At 30.2% G+C, this 22,823-nt stretch overlaps 1 protein-coding gene across 4 annotated transcripts in view; it reads left to right on the top strand.

Moving 5' to 3' along the window:
- Positions 1 to 22,823, top strand: part of LOC147066314 (whirlin-like) — a 183,241-nt gene that overhangs the window by 58,451 nt on the left and 101,967 nt on the right. Inside the window, exons 4-9 of one of the 4 annotated variants that reach the window (XM_085956038.1) lie at positions 1,426 to 1,551; positions 5,861 to 6,039; positions 7,391 to 7,562; positions 8,418 to 8,522; positions 10,465 to 10,551; positions 18,343 to 18,458. In XM_085956038.1, coding sequence (XP_085812164.1) covers positions 1,426 to 1,551; positions 5,861 to 6,039; positions 7,391 to 7,562; positions 8,418 to 8,522; positions 10,465 to 10,551; positions 18,343 to 18,458 — 785 coding nt within the window. Of the gene's footprint in view, positions 1 to 1,425; positions 1,552 to 5,860; positions 6,040 to 7,369; positions 7,563 to 8,417; positions 8,523 to 10,464; positions 10,552 to 18,342; positions 18,459 to 22,823 lie in introns of all 4 variants that reach the window. The other 3 variants (XM_085956039.1, XM_085956041.1, XM_085956040.1) reach the window with 3 other exon arrangements.

Genomic DNA, 22,823 nt, shown 5'->3' with positions numbered 1-22,823 from the left:
CTAGCTAGTCGGGAAGTTTTTTAAAAATCGATTGCAAGATTTGTACCGGACAAACAATCAACGGATAAACAACCACCAGACAAATAAGAATATGACCTAATAAAAACGTTGTAATAACATAGTTAAATCAACCAGTATCTTCCGGATTTCTGATTCCTTAATTGAATTTGAACAACGGTGATCCTGTTTTGGGCCAAATGCCAGGCTATTAAGTATTCTCAGTAAAACCTCTGAAGAAAATGTATATATTATACTATACCTTAAATTCTTCAACATTCTATAGGATTTAAAGGACGTAATATTAAAATTAAAATGAATTAATGTATAATATTCTTCAACATGAATCATCATTTATCATTAATAAATAGAACAATTGATATTTATACTTACACGGAAGTGCCACGTATCACTTTATTTTTCTTATTGTAGATAGTCAGATCTCTGTTATTCAGATTTTTGCGAAGTTGAGTCCCAGCTACCCCTACATCTTTCAGGAGGTCTGCCAGAGAGATGACAACCACCTGTCTTTCATGCAACATGGTGTGTGTGACCGTAGTTTCGTCCATTCTTTTCATGCTTGCATTCCAGAATTTTCTTCTTTGTCTTACCCATCTGACCACATTTTCCACTTCACAAATATCTCTGGCAGACTACCATCCTATATAACATAATTTATATTATGTAATTAATTATTGTTATGGTAATATTTACAATAGAAAATTTCTCTAAGATAAAAGTAATGATAAACTGCTTTGCTGATTGGCATTTAAATCGAGCGGTTCAACTACATATAGGTATCTTGTACAACAAATTAATGTAAATTGACTGACGAGATAGCTCACAGGATCAAACTGGCATGGAGCGCATTTGGTCGCTTGAAAAGTATCTTCAAAAGTGACTATCCATTGTGCATTGAGCTTAAAGCCTTTAACCAATGTGTGCTACCAACGCTCACGTTTGCATGTAAAAAATAAATTCTTAATATAACCAAAAAATTACGACCAGCGTAACGTGGCATGGAAATATATATGTTACGCATAACACGTAAAGATTGATAAGAAAGCAAACAAGAGTACGTGAAGTGATAGAGATGGCTAAGCATATGAAATGGCAATGGGTTAGACATGTCGTTCGGCGAGTGGAAAGCCGCTGGGCAAATGCCGCCATACAGTGGCAGATGGCCTAAAACCCGCTGGATAGACGAACTCATTAAGTTCGGTGGATATATGTGGAAGCAAATAACTAGGGACCGTGAACAGTGGAGGGAGCTAGGGGAGGCTATCATCGAGCAGTGGATCGACCCCGGCTAATGATTATAATGATTACAATATAAAATTATAATTATATCGTACGATCATGTTATTTATACTCATAACATAATTTAATCTAAATATACTAAAATAGTGTTATTTGTTCTCTTTCCAGGTGGACCTATGCATAGAACCAGGGCAATCTTTAGGGTTAATGATTAGAGGGGGCTTGGAGTACAACCTTGGAATCTTCATTACAGGAGTTGACAAGGATTCAGTGGCGGATAGAGCGGGACTGATGGTAAAATATTAATTTCACTATTATACCTTTAATATTTTGTCGATATGTATAGGTATATAATATAATAAGGCATCTTATATTATTTAATTGACATTATTTGACCATAACATTTGGTTATACATAGGAATTTTTAATAAGGAGACGGTGATAGTCGATTGATGCCATCTATCAAAAACTTTTGTCGTCGTTTCCTGACAGATATATTTTGTCTATATTTTCCATTTGTTAATATAGCGTGGAATACAGTTTGACAATAAATCTTATAGTCCCAATGTACCCAATCGACGTTGACCCCGATTTGAGATACAATAGCATCCATTTAATTATGAAAGAGTTTTATCTGGCGGTATCATAATATGAGCCCTCAAGAAGTGAAGTGACAAAATGGTGAAACTTTCTTATTGAAGGTTTTAGTTTAATGAACTTTTTACATATTTTTTTGTATGGAGCTGTATTATTTTTTTTTATATTAAATGGAAGTTTATTACATAAGCAAATAGAAAAAAAGTATTTATGGATAATATTGATTGTAATAAGATAATAAAAGGGGTGAGTTTACTTCACCTTTACTTATTAATGTCACTTGGCTCACTTTAGCCTATGTTAGTCGTGTTCACCTCTACATACTAATAGTACTTGGCTCACTTTTAGATAAGTTAGTCATGTTCACCATTACGTGGGAAACTTGCATGAATGCATATAAGTGAACACAGCTTACAAGCATGTTACCATAGCAACATGCGTGTTAGCCGTGTTCACTTCTATAGGATAACAACACGTTAACCAGTTGATGATAACGGTGAAGTAAGCTAATGACTTGGCTCACTTCACCATTTGACAATATAATACGATAGCTCAATGAATATTTTTATTTTAACAATAAAACACCATTTTAGTATATATTTTCTTGGCTCACCTCACTTTTATGATAGTTAATGACATGTAGAATACCATAACGCACCTAACTCATTTTTTTCAAAAATGTCGGTTGGCTCACTCGACTTCTCCTAGGCTCATATGTAGGTATATATTATTTTAACACCGAAAATCAGACTCGGAGCCCCCGGATGAAAGGTCATCGCCTTACGCAGTAGACTACAATGGCTTTTTGTATTACAATACTTGATGGCGATTCCACAGTTTTTAGCTTGGTTAAATTGGTAACATTAGAACTGATAATATTCTGTATGATACTGGCATATTAATGGTTATCGTTGATGTCCTGTCCATTTCGATGTTTTGTAATTATGATTTTTGCGATTAATTGTAATTGTTCATCTAAATATTCCAAATAATGGTGGTAAGAGGTATTTGATTGATGCCAGTGTATTCCTTTAGTTTTATCTACTTAGTATTTTATTAATTAAGCAATGCTATCCATTATTAACATTAGTTTCAGTATTTATTTTGGCAATTACTGTTATCTAAAGTTGTTTAGTAATGCTTACGGATTTTGACAGATGATGGCAATAATAGCTTCGAGTTTACTATAAATGAATCTTCAGTTTGATAATTTAATCAATAGCATCAGTTTTCTTCGGCTCAATTTAAAATATACGGGTTTATTTAATGTCTTTGGCTTAATGTATAATTGTTTATGAACTCTATATAGAAAGTTACTATATTAATATTAACATAAGATTATAGTTTACACTGATGTATGCTTTCAAAATTCATTTCGGTATTAATGTAATTATTTATAAAATAATCATCATAAATTATTTGAAATAGCATTAACATTAAATAAAAACGTAGCATCATAAAACAGGAATATAAATCAAATATTATTATTTAATCAGATATTAGTGGAATGAGGAACTCGATGAAGCTTGCCAATTTGTCAAAAATATGTCTTATTACTTCATCTTAAAATACAATTGATTGGAATTATGCCAAAATTCATTTCTAAAAGTATGTATATCAACTTGTATTATGTACACTTATGTACCATATTAAAGATCGTATTCACTTTATATTATAATTAATTTGAATTTCCTAAGACATATATATTCGGCTCAGAGTGAATTTATGCATCGTATTATAATACCTAGGCACGTTAGTGATGAAATTATGAAACGTCAATATAATTATGAAAAATCAGTGTCGAAGATTATATTTTCAAATCAAAAATAATAACAAAACAAAAAGAACTTTTACTAACTTAAACTTTTTCAATATGCTCAAACTTGTACTTGATATGAAGTAAATAAAAAACAATCAAACAAACAATAATATAGAATACTGAAATGTCATTTTGACATTTCATTTTGATTTCCATAGTAACGCACGTATATATTAATAATTTAGTTGCTAGGACCATCCCCTTAGCAACCAATAATAGTCTTTTACTTTTTACGGATTTTTCTGAAATAACTTTTCAACGAAAGTTGTTCAGACACGAATATCGGCAGTTTACAATTAAATTGCAAAAAAATCCAATTGATTTTGTATAACCGATCGCACGACATGTAATGGTATTTTTTAATTTGAAAGTTAAACATATCTCAAATCTTCTCCAGTCGTAGGTACCAAGGTACAAAAAAATAATAATATTTATTTATCATTTAGTTAGTTATGTATGATGGTGGTAATATTTGTTATCAATGACTAACTAATCACTATTTGAACTGAAAAGCGTTACCTAACCCAATATAACACACGATAATATCAGTGGTTACTACTCCAACAATTAGAGGCATCTTGCGAAAAAACACGAAACTTGTAATTTGATACATTTTTTTTTTAATAATTTTACATTTCAATATATTTTAATTAATAAATACGTATATATTCATTAAAGAGAGACATAGTCTTTTTATTTAAAGTCAATGGTGAACTTGCAATTGAACACAGAAGTTTTAAAATGAAAATTCGTTAAATGATCCCATAATATTATCATTCCAAAATATTTTATGGTGATGTTTATTTTATTAATAACTAGTTTATTAAGTTTGTTTCTATATATTATAGACTAAAGACGTTTAGAAAAGATTTTTGACAAATTAGTTGTAATGTTTTTTATATTACTTAATTATTTTACGATTTTTATAAAAAAAATAATTACAAGTTAAAAAGAACTTTTTATATACAACGTTTTTAAATTTTCTGTTGAATTATTATGCTCAATATGCTCAAAGTTTTAATTGATATGAAGTAAATAAAAAACAAACAAACAAACAAATATATAATACTGAAATGTCATTATGATTTCCATAGTAACGCACGTATATATTAATAATTTGGTTGCTAGGACCACCACCTTAGCAACCAATAATAATTGATTGGATTACGGATTTCTTTCGAAATAACTTTTCATACAAAACAGAATTAACTGAAAATGAATTCAATTCTACTTAAAGATGGCTAAAAGTATTAAAATAATGCATTGGCAGCGTGTTCTGACATATTCTAAAGATTTCAAATGTCTAGCTAGTGGGGAAGTTAGTTAAAAATCGATTGCAAGATTTGTACTGAACAAACAACCACCGGACAAACAAGAATACGAGCTAATAAAAACGTTGTAATAATAAGCAAGTATTTCAATTCTTTACCTAATTATTTGATAATTATATTCATAATGTCAATAGGGGAGAGGGGGGCGCCTTCGGCCACTATTCACAAGACTATTTTTCACAGCCTGGGAATATAATATTTCCACATAAAAATAAGTTTCTCTAGTAGTCTATACATTTACCTTACTAAGAAAATAGTTTAAAATTTTTAAGTTAAGTTCGTCATAAAAATATATGCTCTGGAAAAAAAGAGAAACTTGCTGAAAGTGCCCCACAGCCGGGGCACTTTCAGCCATTTCATGTTTCAAGGGGGGTGGGGGTAGATTCAGCCACTGTAAAATTGTAAGGTTAATTGAAAAAATAGATAAAATTAATGTCTATTATACATATATACATACATATATACATATTATTCATAATTCTCTCATATACTTTCGAAAGAACTTGTCAAACTACATTTCAATGTAAAAATAATTAATAATTAATTATAGACTTTTAAACGTAAATTTATAGTTACTTTTTACTCGCAATTTCGTCATTTAATTAGTCCCTAGTAGCATAGCACTTCTTCTTTAAATAAAATTATTCTACTTTTTCATTTGTTTTTGTATTCCATGGAAGACTAGCAAACGAATTAAAATACTCGTATATCTCACAATTTTGAGCTAGTCGTATCAATAGTTATAAGTTTTTTTTGGCTTGTTGGCTCATCTTTAAACCTCCTCATGGGTATTTCAATAAGCTTAGAAAATTATGTAGGTACCTTTTATTGATATTTTGCATTTAATTTTTTTAAGATTGGAGACCAGATCCTTGAAGTGAACGGGCAATCCTTTCTGGAGGTAACGCACGACGAGGCTGTCAACCAGTTAAAGTTCCACAAAAGAATGTCGCTGCTAGTGAGAGATGTCGGGAAGGTTCCACATTCTTGTACTGCTTACGACCACGACTCCTGGGAGGCGTCCAGTCCACCCGGGTAAGTATCACATTAAGTTTCTTACTTTAATTGAAAACTGAACCCTAATTCAAATCCGTCAAGAAATGGCCAAGTACCATATTTGTAATATAAATTAAGGTGTCTAATGACATTGCTAATTTGATGTATGAATAGCATTAGGGTTACTCCAAATATTTCGACATGATTGATATATTATAGTTACAGAACATTTAATACTGAAGCATTATTTTAATTGAATTAACATAAATTATAAAACCCTTATAAATATATTTATTTGATAGATCCTAGAAAATATCTCTTAGTCCTGGTGAGATTCGAATACATGTCTCGTAAAGAGCATTCATTCGACAAGCGAAAGATGTGTTCTCGAATCCTATTTGGTCCAAAAAAAATCTTGACCTTTTCTAAAATTTACTATTAGGATGTATCAAATTGAGTACGCAAGAAGCAAAATGACTTCTCTCTATTTTTGAAATGCATAACCGTCACTATTTGAAAGGTTCACATTAGACTAAATAACTTTTTGATACTTAATTTAAAAAATGGTTAAAGTATCTCAGTACACTCTATTAATATAATAGAAACTTATAATCGAGAGAAGCCCCTTTGCTTTTGACTTACTCAATTATGTGTTTTCAAGAAAGAAAATAATAGATTCTTAACTATAACTAAATTAATTTAATATTGAATAAAAAAACATTTTTTACCATTTGTTTTAACCATGATAATTGGCACTTAAAATGTATTAAATGTTTTAAAATACCTACATCATAATTTTTTTATAAGGATTGACGATGATCTAGAGCAGCGGGGGCGAATTTATGGTACACGTGCCACATGTGGCACTCTAGATATTTCCGTTGGTATGCAAAATATTTGTACATTGTCCCAAAAGTACATCAATTATTGATTAGATATTTCGCTCGCAAGTATAAAAACGTTCGCCATCGCTGATCTAAATCATAGATTGGTCTAAATATTATAAAAACATGTTTGTTGTAAAAAATCTGCAAAGCAACCTCTTCTGCGGTGGCCGAAATCCTTTTTGGTTTGTACAGCAGAAAAAAATTATATTGTACCAGAATAAATAAATATTCGTACAATTATCAATAAGATTTTTTTGTGTTTTTACCGAGGATTTGACTGCGACTTGCTGTCATATCGCCTCTTCTCTTCTAGAAGAGGATCCACCAATCAGATCTTCACTCCTATTCTGTTAAAGAACTTTCCAATTTCTTCACTAAATACAGCTGGTTTTAAAAAACCTTGGCTCACAAAAACCATAGCGTTGACACTAGTCCAAGACAGTGAGGTAGAGAGTTTCTGTGAGTTATTTGTTGAAATTAAGAAGCAGATCGGGATCCCGTAGGATGCCGAGGCGTTCTCCTGCGGCGCAGATGGTGGAGGAGAAGGCGAGGTCGTTGCTCCCCAACAGCGAGTTCCCTACCCTCATGTACTACGCGGACGAGTACAGCGGCCGGCAGATGACCGTGGAGGCCTTCGTCACTGTACTGCTCGAACTATTGAATACACCTGAAAAGGTAAATATATAATATATTACATAAATATTTTATAGAATACCAATTTATAAAGAAGCCGATGTGAGGTCGTTGCCGTTTAAACAAAACAATAATATCAGTAGAAACGTAGTAGGTATCATGCATGTTTAATGTTATAAGAAAAATCAATATTTTAACATGTTTTCTGTCTGTGTCTGATTAGGCAGATCTAGTATTTTTAATTTTGTTTCATTTGTGACTTTTATTTGTTTAAAAAGTATATCTATTGGTTAAATCAAAACATGCCTGTTGATAATGGCAGATAATATACTTATTTGTAGTTAATAATATTATGTAAGCCTTAATTAATCTATTTTTTTAATTAGTAATATTCATCACATAAATATACTGTTGCGTTGCATTCTCTTTCTACATGTACATACTATGTGCCATATTTTTAATTTGATTATACCCATGTTGGATGATTATATCAGATACTTTCAATGTAATAAAAATTATAAATATATTTTTTGCAATTTCTTACTGACCAAAAATCATAATATTTTCTTAGTGAGATTATATAATTGAAAATAGTAACGGACTTAAATGTTTTTCAGTTAATATAGATTCAAATACAACCGTAGGATGTCAAAGAACAAAATCCAGATTCAAATAAAACAGTAAAACACTCTCATCTTTACTTCAAATTGAAATTCAATTTTCATCAAGCTTAGTTTTCCTTTGTTAATAATTGTTAAGCAACAAAAATGAATTATTCTCCCCTCCTTCTTTGTATAATTATTTTTTGCTTAAAACCGTTGTATACCAATCAATCATCTTTTTTTTATTATATTTGCGATTTTTTTAATTAACATTTTCCACCCAATTTCATTTCAGTTTACACTGATGACTGAATTAAGAGAAGTAATTTCCCCCGAAGATAGATCGAGATTTGACGAATTAGTATACAGGCGGGATTTTTCCTTGGATCACCACGTGAGAGTGAGTATTCCGTTTTCTTTCATACTAATTTATAAATCAAGTATAATTTATTAAAAATATACTACAAGGCAAGTAAAAATTATTACAGATTAATAGCACAAAAAAAAATATCAAAGTCAATTTGCAAATTAAACATATTTACTTATTACAAATAATTAGCATTGAAAATAAAATTAGAATTTCACAAATTGTATTGACTTCACTGTTAGATATTTCCTATTTAAAATTAACTTCTTAGTCGTGTTTCTAAGAAATACGTTTTTTATAAAGATATTAGACTATTTTAATATGTGGTATTTAGACTATAGTTTTAAAATTGCAATTCACTTTTCAAACATTCACTTTCGCTTTTTAGCAATTTATTATTATTAACCTTCGTGAGTTCTTACAAAAAAAAATATAGAAATTAATTTTAAGCTTTCTTAGTAAAACAGCAAAAATACAGCTTCATAGAAATATTTAAATACTAAATATAGATTGTATATACTAACAATATGTCATTATGAATTTATCAAATTAACATTAAATTGTATTGATTTTTATAATATAAACATTTTAATTAACACTCTACTCGCTTACTTAGAAGTCTTTGTTTCTAAAATTTGTCGTATTTTTGCACGATTCTGCCTTTAATTAAGTATTAATGTACTTTTCCTAAAATGATTAGGCTTATTTTATTCTAAAATTTTTTAATAACTTTTTAAATTAATTGTTATTATCTGGAATCGCAAAGCTGTAATTTTAGTCGATATTTTAATATATTTCTAAGCACTTAGATAAGTAAAAAATAGTTGTTTTTTCTATTATAATAAGAATGACTCACCAAAAAAAGGTTGTAAGTGACTTCATATCGAAATTTTACATAATATACGATTTTCGTTTTTGTTATAAATTACTTGATATAACCACTACTAGTTTAGCCGTTTCTACCGACGAAATCTAATCATTGGTATCTGTATTCCTTTAATTATAAATATCTCACTTTAACCAAGTATTTTTTTTAAATCTGAATTCTTATACAAGAAGAATCTCACGATAAATGTGTTGTTACACAAATTCCTATCACTATTAGCCAATTTGTATGGGAATGGTAAAATATTTTTGCCAACAATTGGTGTCTTATAATATTAAACGTAAATTATTAAATTCTGGTCAGTTTGATACATTTTACAAATTAATTATGTAAAAAATCCCAAAAAGAAATTACTATATAGGAAGATGAAATCTTTATTAAGTATATGAAAGTGAAACTTTAAAATGTATCATGTAAAATCATAGATTATATAAGTAACCAGAACAAGACATATTTTGGTCTTTATTTACAAACAATGCATTCAATGCTGCGAATGCAAAAAAATACTACTCTTCTATATTTACTTTTTTAACCAAATGCCAAAAGCTTTTTAAAATCGCCACCAGTGTTATACTATACAAAGCTCGTATGACTATCTTTATAATAGCCAGTGACGTCTTTAGCAGTATTAAATGCCACCTATTTAATTTGTAGTCTCAAATTTTACCAAATATTTAATATCGATTTTTATTATTTCTTCTAATCTACCTTAAACTGACAAATTCAATAAAAATCTTTAAACTTCTGACAATTATGTTAATTAATGCTTAGGGTATATTGTCAGTGCCATAGAAAAAATATCGTTTCCTTACGAAACTTACTCTCAGATGTTATCATCTCTTCGTCCTTTGTGTGGCACTCATTAGAATGTTCCGCTAGGGAGTACCAACGTACTATGGCATGCCTATCTTTCGGGCGCAACTAATTATATTAGTTTAATTATTCATAAAATATGTCTGTCACAATAATTACAGTTACAACCTTATTTGGGGGAGTCATTCAATAATATTATTACCTTTTACTGCCTTTGAAACGAATGCGCTTTTTTGTTCATATTCTCACACGCCATTTAAATCGGCAACACGACAGAGAAAAGGCGTCATGGAGAACAACCACCATCATCATCATCACCACCATATGATGACGTCATCAACTATGCATGACCTTCAGGCGCCGGTAAGTTACGCTTCTCACTGCGCAAATCTGCTATCAACACAACCACACACCAACTTCTCGAGTTCTCACAGATTTAATTATCTCTTTAATATTATTTTTTTTCCATTTCCATATTATTCTATAAAGAGGAGTAAAGAATTCAAAGCGGCGAACTATGTATTTTTTTTAAATAACTAAATGGTGGGTAGGTAATGCAAAAATACTATGGCCCGTGCACACCTGCACTATGCACTGCGCCAAACTCAAAGAGTTTCGAGGCGGTACGGCGTGTACCACTTGTAATGGCGCGTTTCTGCCACAGATCACAGATGTACCTATAATACGGGACATTATGAATCAACGTTTTCAATAAAATCCAATTTAACTTTCTTTATTATTATATACAATTATTTTGCGGGCATTCTGGTAATATAATATACCATCTGATATATGTGAGAAAATTGATATTTTTCAATTACATCATTATATTATGTAGCCATTGGATGGCATACAACAACTATTTGTAAAAACTCAAAACATATAGGTAATGCATATTACGTAAAACAAGTTTGTCTTATCAAAACACTTCTGCATCATTATTTGTATCTTTATTTTAAATACCTAGTTAAAATGAGGATTTCTCAATAAAAATAATATCTAATCTACAATAATTACATTTAAAAAAAAAACAACATTATCTTCTTATGAAATAAATGCTTTATTCAATTTTTTGACTCTCATCATAAATTAGGTAGTTATTTTACAGATGGTATATATTTCCAGAATAACCGTGGTATATAATGAATATAATATGTCAAAATAATATAATAAAATGCATTTTATTGACAAAGGTAAATTACCAGTTTGAGTTTAAGATAGAACATGTGAACAAAAGTGCATTTGTATCGACAAATTAACCATAAGATTATAATGATCGCTTTTAGGCATGTAATGATAGTATATATTATTATGACATATAATGGAATTGTTGTATTATTAAAAACTCACGAATTTAATAATACATTCGATCTAATAAAGCAAAAGACTCATCCATAAATTCTACAGCATTAGTTATTTTTTCGAAAAATAAATACAAGTCTTTTCTGCTTTGAATTCCTCTCGCCCCATTTATTTTTCTTGCGTATTTTCTTTCACCTTTTATTATTTCACACTGCAACTGCATTCCAAGGTTTCGATTTATCTCGTAAAATTTTCGTAGGCTTCTAAGTTAAATCTTTTATGCAAACTTCGTACATTCTCATGGTAATTTTATCAAAACTTTTCACGCTTTACTTAAGAGTTCCTAAGCTAGGCAATTTCGAATTTAACGGTAGGTTTTTTCTTCTCTTTTTGGTTATGTAAATGAATGCGAAATAAATGATTAATCTTCATCAACACGTACAAAAGCTCGACCCATGTTTTAAAATATAAAGATAGATTAATTTATGTATTTATATACTGATTTTATTATGTTAAACTGCGACATGGGTTGATCAAACTCTAACTAAAATCATTCCAAAACAAAATAAAAGACAAACATTTATTGGTCAAAATCGTGAATAAAAACGCTGTCTCAGTATAATACAGACATGATTGAAAATATCTAGTATTAAGACAATTCTCTACATCAAAAAATTAAAACATTCAATTTTAATGGATTATTTCGTAACTGTCGTAAATTTAATTCAATTTTACAGTAATACTATAAACTTATTAATTTTTTATAAAGACCAAATATATAATGCATAAATAATCTAACAGCCCGTTTACACATGCGTGAATTTACTGCTAACAGTGCGTATTGTCGCAAATATAACAATAAAATGCAAAGTAATGTAAACACTTATTATCATACAAGTTGCAACACTGTATGCATATATCAAAAAAGTATAGCGCCTACTGAATTTTATTGCGATAGTTGTAACTTGCGTCACTAGTGCGCATGCTCAATAGAACGGTCGCAGCGACCCTGGCAGCGAAGTATCCAAACTACACCGCGCAGCACACAACATGCACGCAATAACAACAAACGTGTCTCGCTGACGCTTGAAAAATGAGATTGGCGCGACAATCAACATTTTCGTGTATAAATATGTCGTGATAGCTATTGCTAGCAGTAAATCCATACACGTAGACAGGCGGTTAATAATATATACTTTTTGATCAATTTGAGAAAGTTTAATATTGTACTACACAAAACCTACATTATTGGTACCTATCTATTGTTTTCTAAAAAAATAATAAAATCAATTTTCGATTTAAATATATTAATGTTTTAGGTACTGAGACAGTTCAGTATATAATATCTAATGCGATAAAATAAATGTATTTTAATAGCATCATAACACGACGAGTTTACTAATTCTTTTACTAGTTAATATAATTACTTACATATTATATAAACATAATTATATGAAAAATATATTTGGATATAATTATGTGACTGCTTTTAAATGACTTATAATATTATATAATAGAGTTGCTTTTATTAATAATTTAGACATTTTTTTCAGAATGAAAGTATATTATACTTGTATTTCATTCTCAAAACTATTTATCCGACTAGCTGTATGAATATTATCAAGAAATATATTTTGTGGAAACGTATTTTTTAGAAACAAAAATAAAATCTTTGAATGTCATTGTATCTCAGATTATAATAATATACAATATTATATAATTCAATAATTTTACTGTAACAAGTTAAAGTTTGCATGAAATTTGTAGCTATTGAAAATAAACAGAAAGATGTCTGAACTTGTTTCAAAAAGTGATATTACGAGATTACACTCAATTTAATAAGTGATGATCAAAAATCAAAAAAATATATTTTTAATGTACCGAAACAAATCGTATTCATAACATACTACTTTGTGCACTGATATCTTTTTAGTATTCACACTATAAACTATCTCTAGCACGAGCCTTTTTTATGAGTGATATTTTACGCAAAACACTTTCTTGACTTCTTCCATATTATATGATTCTCTTTAATATTTATATAAATATATTGTAATATCTTAAACATACTGAATTTAGTGAAAAGTTTATATGATTCGGTATGTTTATGATTCTCAATAAAGCTACTAGATAGTCTATGTAGATTTAATAAAAAGCTGCGCTAGTTTTTAATGGTGGAATAAATGATGAATAAACACACGATATATGTCCCATTTTGGAGATACGGGATATTTGTAGCAAATCGGTCTCATTGAAAAGAATTCTGTCTTTGATTGTACTAGATCGGATGGACGATGGATCTGAGTATATATAATATGTCGAACGCAGTTTCTCTTTGATTCGTCTACGTCTATACGGAAAGTCATGATGTCAGCCCCGGAAGTGGTCGTGGCTCCCAAGTTACGAAGTGGGAGAACCTGCATCCCTCATATTATATATAATCAGATTCGCCACCCACCTGGACTTTACAAATCTAATATAATTAATTATACCGATGCATATATGCAATAAATGATGAAGTATATTGTTGATATTATTCTGTTATTTTGGCTTAGTCACAGTATTTAGTGTTATAATGAAAATGGTGAAAAGTATTTATAAACGTCTGGTTTGGTACAACTGTGATGTAAAAATCAATCATTGCATGAATATAAGATTAATAAAAATCTGTTTTATAACTAATTTTAGAACAAATCGATGGATTAGTTCAGTACAGAAATTGAATTATTATACACAAAACGCCCGCTTGCATCAAAACTTTTTATTGTACAAATATTTTACTTACGACTATGAGTATTTAATAAGATTTAAGATATGTACAAATAATTCATTGTCAATTTTCTATCGATTCGATTTTTTAAAATTCAATTCTCAAAACAGAATGTACAATGTGTACTAACCCATCAAAACCATCACAAAACAGACCAATTAAGTAGATACAGCTGTACAGGAGGCTATTTTTTTTAATATCCCGTGATAAAGTGATTTATTTCTATAGAACAAAATAACGTGACAAAAACACTGACCGCGATGGTCAAAATTCTGCCCCTATTCTGGTCTAACGTGGTTAAACACTTTCTACGCAAACTAAGCCAAATGGAAAAATATTAAAATAATAATATGTGAAAGGATCCGTAGAAAATTATTCTGCTGCCATATTTAATGGCAGCGGTCTTAAATCTTTTGCGGCCGCAACAAAATAAAAACGACAATAATTTCGATTCGCCACACATGCACACATCGTTAAATACAAATTTGTCATTCCGCCGACCATCAAATGGTATCATCAAAATAATCATTACTCCTTCGTGGAGTTAAACTAGAACGAACTGGAATGATACATTGCATGAGTTCAAATTCTTTACCCCAAGGGCTGCCGCTTACAATAATTATACGATGTTATTAAATAAAATAATTAATTGACAAAGTCACCATAATATAATTAAAGGTATAAACTGATGAATATAATATATACACAACTTACGCTAGTTCGTTAACTCACATATCGTCGGTCTAATTACAATATTATCGTAAATGAGTATTTTTATATGCTTGCTTTTTTATCGTATTATATTAAAAAATGACAATACGAATTGATTGGTGTACTAAAATTTCTTAATAAATTAACTATTAGGAATGTTGTCTTATTATCGATTTAAACTAATTCAGAGTGAGAACTATGCATTCTACTGAATGCATTAACCGTGTATGAACTATAGCGCGGATGAAGCATAATATGGAGAATCAACAAATAATTGTATCACTACGAGGATGTGCTTTCAAGTTGTAATTCCATAATTATGGAATTACGTGAAAGCAATACCGCGTAGTATTGGTGTAAGACCTCATTGGGAGCGTTTTGCAGAGCGGGGCGTGAGGCGTTTTATTTAAACAAGTGTACACAACATGCATGCTGCACGCTCCGCATTGCAAACCACTACCACCGAGGCCTTACGCTACAGTTTTTGTCTCTCCTGAGCGTTTCCAAAAATAGTTTTTTTTTATCGCATTACATTTTCACCGGTGAAGTAGTGTATTCAGTAAAAGAATCGTATGTATTGACGTTTTAAAAATGTCTATTAGTTTTAATGAGTCGTTCGATATTTTTCTTATTATTAAAAAATGTAATCGTGAAAGTAATTAATTTAAGTATGAAATAAATATTATTGTTAAACACTACTACGAGTAAATAATATTTTAAATAAGTATTGCAGAATGTATTATATAGTATGCATTTTGGTATCAGTCAATGCTCGATTAATTAAATGAATGCCATTGTTTATATTTTTTAAATGAATTAAAAAACGTAAACAAAAATAAAATATACGCTTACTGTCCGACAAGAAAATCTAGGCAATAACCGGAAGTCGCTAGTGCGGTTAAAGGTAGGAGGAACATGTTAGTTCACAGTTTTAACACGTGGACAACTCGTCGCTAACCGGAAGGCGCTTCAATCGAATTGCGATTAAAAATGGGAGGAGCTTATTAGTTCACAGTTTTAACACGTAGCCAAGAAGATCTTGTTGGACAGTAACTATAATATTATAATTCCGCTTGTGCGTTAAACGGATGCGTTCGACGTACTTATGGTATGTTGGATTTTACGTAGAACGCACAAGCGCAACGTGGTTTATATGGTAGGACATGAAAATTATTATATAACAAAAAAATATAATATCTACTGACAATAAAATAGTTTAGTAGTTTTCCTTTTCGCTAAGTGATCGTAGGAAAATTGCTACTAGTAGGTTTGTATATTCTAGCATGTAGTAAGTACTAACTGGTTTTTAACGAGTGAATTTTGAAGTTTTTTTCCTATCTTGCTTTTTTCCTTATGCACTTGTACAGTAGCCTTATAAAATTCATTAAGTAATAATATAGAGTGATTTTTTTCAGCTCTGTATTTTACATATTTTCTTTTATTTTTGATATTTTGTTGTTTTCTGATTTTATAATAGATGGACATCATTCTCATGTACATAAAATGCATTGAATGCGTACTATCATTTAATAAAATATTTTGTTTCACCCAATAAATTGAAAATAATTGACGTAAACAAAGTCGATAAATTTCATATTATATTTATTGCCGTTTGAATAAATAAATAACAACTTGATATCAGCATTATTGGAGATTTTTATTTACTTTTCTTTATAGAATAGCATTTAAACATCTCTAGTAATGTACTAAATAATCTATAATTCGTTAATGGAACCATATATTCTATAATTTGCATGCGTTGAACGCAAAGTCGAATCGGGGACATTATTAATTCGGTATTGAATTTCAGCTTCAATATTACTAATTAATATGCAGGCTATATCTACATTTTGTATGAAAACCGTAGATACGGTAAATATGTTCCTCTACGGATACCTAGATGTTTTTAACTAATAGGTATAAGGTAAGTCAAGAGGTCGAAACATAATATCGAAAAATAATTAATCAAATGACATCAACTTCGCAACAAATATAACGGACATAAACTTGAAGAGTTATTTGCTATACCTATGCTATAATGTGAAATTAATGTTTATTGTAAAAAAAAATGTCATAGAAATAATCAATGCTTTTTACTAACCTAGTTTTGTTAAATGATACATTGAAGTTACGAATCATATTATCTCTAATACACGATTTAAAATTGTACAGTATTGTGTTAGTATAGTATTATATAATTAATTGAATATTTATTTCAAATAAACCATTTCTTTTATTCAACGAATAATACACAAGATTTGAGAATGTAGCATTCTATACATTATTGAACATATACATAACTTGAAAACACCTCAGATATATAAGTATATACTAAAAAAAATCACATATGAGTCGTATAGTATCAAAAGTAGAACTGTCGCAAATATATCGAAATTTAACTAAGTATGCCAAATTATTCTTTTGACCATAATATACGACTAGCAATATAATATTCGAATCAAAATCATATCTGTGTGGTATAAAATTGTGATGGAAAATAGAGGTTGGTATCGGAATTAGTACTGTTCAATACTTTGGAAACAAAAGTAGAACTGTTGAATTTGAATTGAATTTCTAATTTCTAAATGTAGGAACATATTTCATGCTATTATAACACTAAAAACCCCAACAAAACGTTTTTCGCCATTTTCTCGAAATTATGAATAACGCACAAATCTACTTTTGATAATATACGACTCATATACAAAATACGACGCCTATCCACTGGTATCGCGCAAATATGCTTTAACCAATTAAGCTAAAAGCACCCTACTTAATTACGATAATTTAAACTAGTCAGCCGTCGTATTTTTTTCAATTATGATTTTTTCTAGTAGGCATACATCTGAGGTGTTTTCAAGTTATGTATGTTGAATTATTTACTTCAAAATAATTGTTATAAAAATTGAGCGCATTTTCTATTGCAATTAATCTAGAGTAATTAAAATATCTAAATAAATAGTAATCAAATTATTTTACAGTTTTAGTGATTTCAGACCAAGCTAATTTAATGCAATTTTTAGCAATAAATATTCAGAACTTGAATATCTGACTACGTATATCACATAATATAATTTAAAATGAATTTGACTAGCTCTACGATTATTTTTTCCATTGTTTGCTTGGTTATAATGATATTTTTTTTATAATTAAATATTGATTTCACAAAACGCTAACGGAAACTGATTATATCGATTCATTTAAAAGATACACGCTTTATGCGTAGTGTTTTTATATGAATTGTCATTGATGGGAAATCCTTCTAAAGATTCAATCGATCAAAATCGAACGTATCCAATGATCGATTCTCGGATATTAAAAAAATGTTCGAATGTACGATGGGCTTGTTCCCATTTGTTGGTGTGGCGCAGGACATAAACGAAGTGGAGGGGGCCGTCTCAGCTCCTGGCGTTGGAACAATCACTGACCCTCGCTCGCCCAATGATGACTCCGGATTGGGGATTCCCCTTCAGGATCACTCTGGCAGGTGAGGTCCACCAAATCACGCTCTCAGCGGATCCCCATGTGACGTTTATGCACTGCGTTGTATATTATACTGTCTATGAGTCACCGTTTTGACGACGCGTTAACCATAGATACTGTGTCTTAAATTATAATACTCTTAACACGAATAACGTAATAGAGTGTTAGCAAAAGTGGAAATTTTGCAAATAATTTAATATGCAGAAGGGCTTGTTCATTTGAACTGCAAAATAATAATAAAATTGATTTTATATGTAAAAAGGAGTTCGCCAATACTGTTAGAAAGGTCATAAATAATTTTGAACATTTATCAAAGAATACGTTTAGTGTTTTTTATAAAATTCATGTTACTGTATGATCTTATAATTACATGAAAATATACGTGTGCCTGCCTGATAATTTTATGTATGTTCGAAAACAACGCGTAGTTACAGTAAAGTGTTTAAAAAATAGACTTCTTGACGTAAATTTTGAGTTGTAGATTGATAATTTTTGTCATTATCTACACTAATATATTTACTGACAATGTATTTTATCGAATGCTTTGTCACTTAATTAAAAACACAACAATGTGAATTAAAATTAAACATTGTTTACTTCATTCAAAATAAAGGCCTCATTCTAAGAATTGACAGATAGTAACATAAAATTTTTGAACTCACTTTTTGTTCATATCCCGCCGTAAAAATGACTGCCAAATATATCTAAACATTAATTATAATATGTCACATGTATACTGGCGAAATTCGCAGTAATGTGTCAGAATAATACGTTATAGTTTTTAAAATATAATATTATGGCAGATAAATATTTAAAATAACTGTAAACTCGACTCGCATATTTTTAAACAAATATGGAACCTTTTTATTGTCTTCGAATTAGACGTTTCCTGATTGGCTACTTTACAATAAATTTTGTCGACAAAATTATTAGTGCCCAAGAAACCTGCTCGTATAATAAATGTTAATAATAAAATATCGTATAATTTCGTGGGAAAGATTTCTGGTTATACCTAAAGCATAAAAGTTTGATCCGATTTTATTGGACATTGTTATTTATATATCTTTAGTTTTTAGTGGCAATGGTGCGACACTGATTAGGTAGATATAGTTACATAATAAAACTTCAGATATACAACTATCAATGTAACGTTTTCATATAGAATTAAATTTAATTGTATTACGTCTTGATTTATATGTTTTAACTTTCGTGCATTTCAAAATGATTAAGACTAGGGAATCCAATCCCGAGCCAAAATTCTGATCCCGGGATTTCGGGATTACAATTTGACAATCCCGGGATCCCGGGACTGGTCCCGGGATTGGGATTTTTTTCCATTGTTAATATAAAATTTTTATATTTACAAATAACATTGATAAAATCGGTCAAAAATAAATCTAGTATAATTTATACTATTTAAGACATTTATTGTTAATATTGTATACGTTAAATCTTGGAAATACACAAGTTTAATGAAGTAAATAATATTGTAATATAAATAATAATGTGAATTTAATATGAGATTGCTATTTCTGATAGTAAAGACATAATGAATAGATCAGTGAGATTTAAAATAGTAAAGCAAATAATCATGGCGTACTTATGGCCTTTCCGCTTCATAAATCTAATTAGTCAGCCAAATATGAAACTGCCGTAAAACGTATGATATCATGGTGGAATTACTTTGTTAAAAGTGCGAAGCATTGTTTTTTTACCAATCTTTCTCATTTTTAATAATCTATGTGAAAAAATAAAATGAATCGGCAACCTACACATCAAACTTCATTCAAACTCAGTTTATTTCTAATGTAGTTATTTTGTATTAAAAGTATTTTTTCTGTTATATTTTCCATAAAAATTGATAAAAAAATCAATCCCGAAATCCCGGGATTATGTTTATCAATCCCGGGATTCATAGGTATCGAAAATAGCTCGGGCTCCCGGGATCCCGGGATTCGGGATCCCGGGATTGGATTCCCTAATTAAGACCGATTAAATAATAAAATTAACGTACGGAATATACGTATATTAAATTTAACTGAGCGACATTAAAAAAGAATTCGAATATAAATGAAATATAAACCGTAAGAAAGTATAATATTTTTTGGTCATATACCAACATACCAGCCATATTATATAGGTCTAAATAAACAGTCTATAGAGGCCGACACCCGAAATACTGGAAGCCATAAAAGTACAAATTTCTCAACAGTTTCATCATTGTAAATTTACAAAATATCTTTATAACAAATTTATATAAGGATTGATTGTAAGCTATTCTTTTAACACATTTGATCCATGATATAGATCCAAACACATATTTTGATAATAGATTAATAAAACACACGACATTTTGACCCAACCCGCCGTGCTACCATTAATAATTAATTGCTCTACAGCACCACTAATAATAATTAGACAATATAGCTGTTTTCAGTACGGCTGCTCGAAATCATTTCCGTCACTCGGATTGACCATAAAAATCTGTAATATAATGGAATAGTTGTTTAGATAAATATTTAATAGCGACATTGAGAAGCTTAGCACAATCTTAATGTAATATGTAAAAGTAAGTTTTATTATATTTATTACATAATTATAAAGATTAGTACTGTACGTTTATCAACTACATATTATTTAGATTCCTATCTTTAATCAAAAAGTAGTAATATCGTAAATGTAAAAAATGCTTTCCAAAGTGCAGGGTACTAAGTGCAAAGTTACTAGTTTAATATCTGTACATGAACAATGTTTTACATCAGCGTCAAAATACAAACCACGTAGACAGGTGTATCAGCATCATTGGATAAGAGCAGTGGCGCACCCAGGGGGGGGGGCAAGGGGCTTTGGCCCCCCCCAAAAAAATTGAAATTGAAAGCCAATAAATTAGACAAATAAAAACACGGCAAAAAAATGATATGAAATTCTCCAGCACCCTCTTTAGAATTTGCAGAAACTCAATCTATAATGGAAATGTCAAAAAATTCTCGGTGTCCACCCGAATTCCCGAATGGTGTACACCAGTGGCGCACCCAGGGGGGGGCAAGGGGCCCTGGCACCCCCCAAACATGAAAATTATCAGAATGATTTTAAACATTGACATCGAAAGCCAATAAAACACGGCAAAAAAATGATTTGTAATAATTCTCCAGCACCCTTTTTAGAAAAATTTCTTAGATTTTAATTTCTAACACAAAAATTTCGAAACACTAATGTCAGGTTTTTTTAGAAACTTAATACCTAAGGGAACTGTCAAAAATTCTCGGTGTCCACCCGAATTCCGGAGTGGTGTAGGTCATGGCTGGGGAGGGCTGACAGGGCTCTAGCCTGGGGGCCCGGCGTGTTGGGTTGACCAGATAAGTGAGATAAACACACATCATAAATTAGCTTTATAGTAAAAAAAGTCGCCTGCGGCGCTATTACACTTCATGGCCATGAACATTTTCAATTACTTATATAATTGTGCAATATATTTTTTGATTATTATGTGTCGATACTCGACAGCTCCATTATTAAAGTAGATGTATTAAAAATCGCCAATAATTCATTGTATAAGTACTCTTAATTTGAACTAAAACACAATTTGAAAAACGTTAATGTAGTGTTTCACGGTAGGTAGGGGGCACGCCAAATATTCTAGTCTGAGGGCCCGTTTCAGGATGTGGGGACCATGGTATAGGTACACCGAGTGCAATAGACAAAATACATATAAACGAGAAATTAAGCTGTGAAGAAGAAAAAGAGTCTATGGGACTAATTTACATTCTCCTCCTTGGGCCCCCCCAATATTAAATCCTGGGTGCGCCACTGGATAAGAGTAGATGTATACTGTAGAGAATGAGATTCTAAGAGTTTTAAAGAAAATCTTTAATAAATAATGTTTTTACATATTCAGATTTTTATAAAAAAAAAAACCTAAATAATACACCAATAGAATATAGAATACTAAGCAGGCGTTGAGCAAAAATATCATTTATCAAATTACACGTGCAAAGAAAATCTCAATACACAGATTTAATTTATTCTTTTATTTGTATTTAAATTATTGTATTCAATAAATCATTAGCGAGTACGTAAAATGAATACAATCAACGTGAACTCATTTGGCGAATTGAAATTCAAACATAACTCGATGACAATGAAACTGAAACCTGGTTGGCAGGTTGCCTGCATTGTTATTCTAGTTGGCATGCATATCAATTATTGATAATAAATTTAGAACAAATCGCTGGATCTATAATGACAAGTTTACATGCTACTATATTTAGAGAGTATTGACCTCAAATGCTTTAGACGACAAACAATACTAAATTCTAAGATTTTTTACCGTTTCTTTACGTATAGGAACGTTTTCAGATTTCATATTCAA

The sequence above is a fragment of the Rhyacophila brunnea genome, unplaced genomic scaffold (genome assembly GCF_057557595.1).
Source record: "Rhyacophila brunnea isolate RB1 unplaced genomic scaffold, BYU_Rbru_1.0 scaffold_5, whole genome shotgun sequence".
In the NCBI taxonomy this organism is placed as follows: Eukaryota; Metazoa; Arthropoda; class Insecta; order Trichoptera; family Rhyacophilidae; genus Rhyacophila; species Rhyacophila brunnea.
This window is presented reverse-complemented; position numbering and strand designations above follow the sequence as displayed.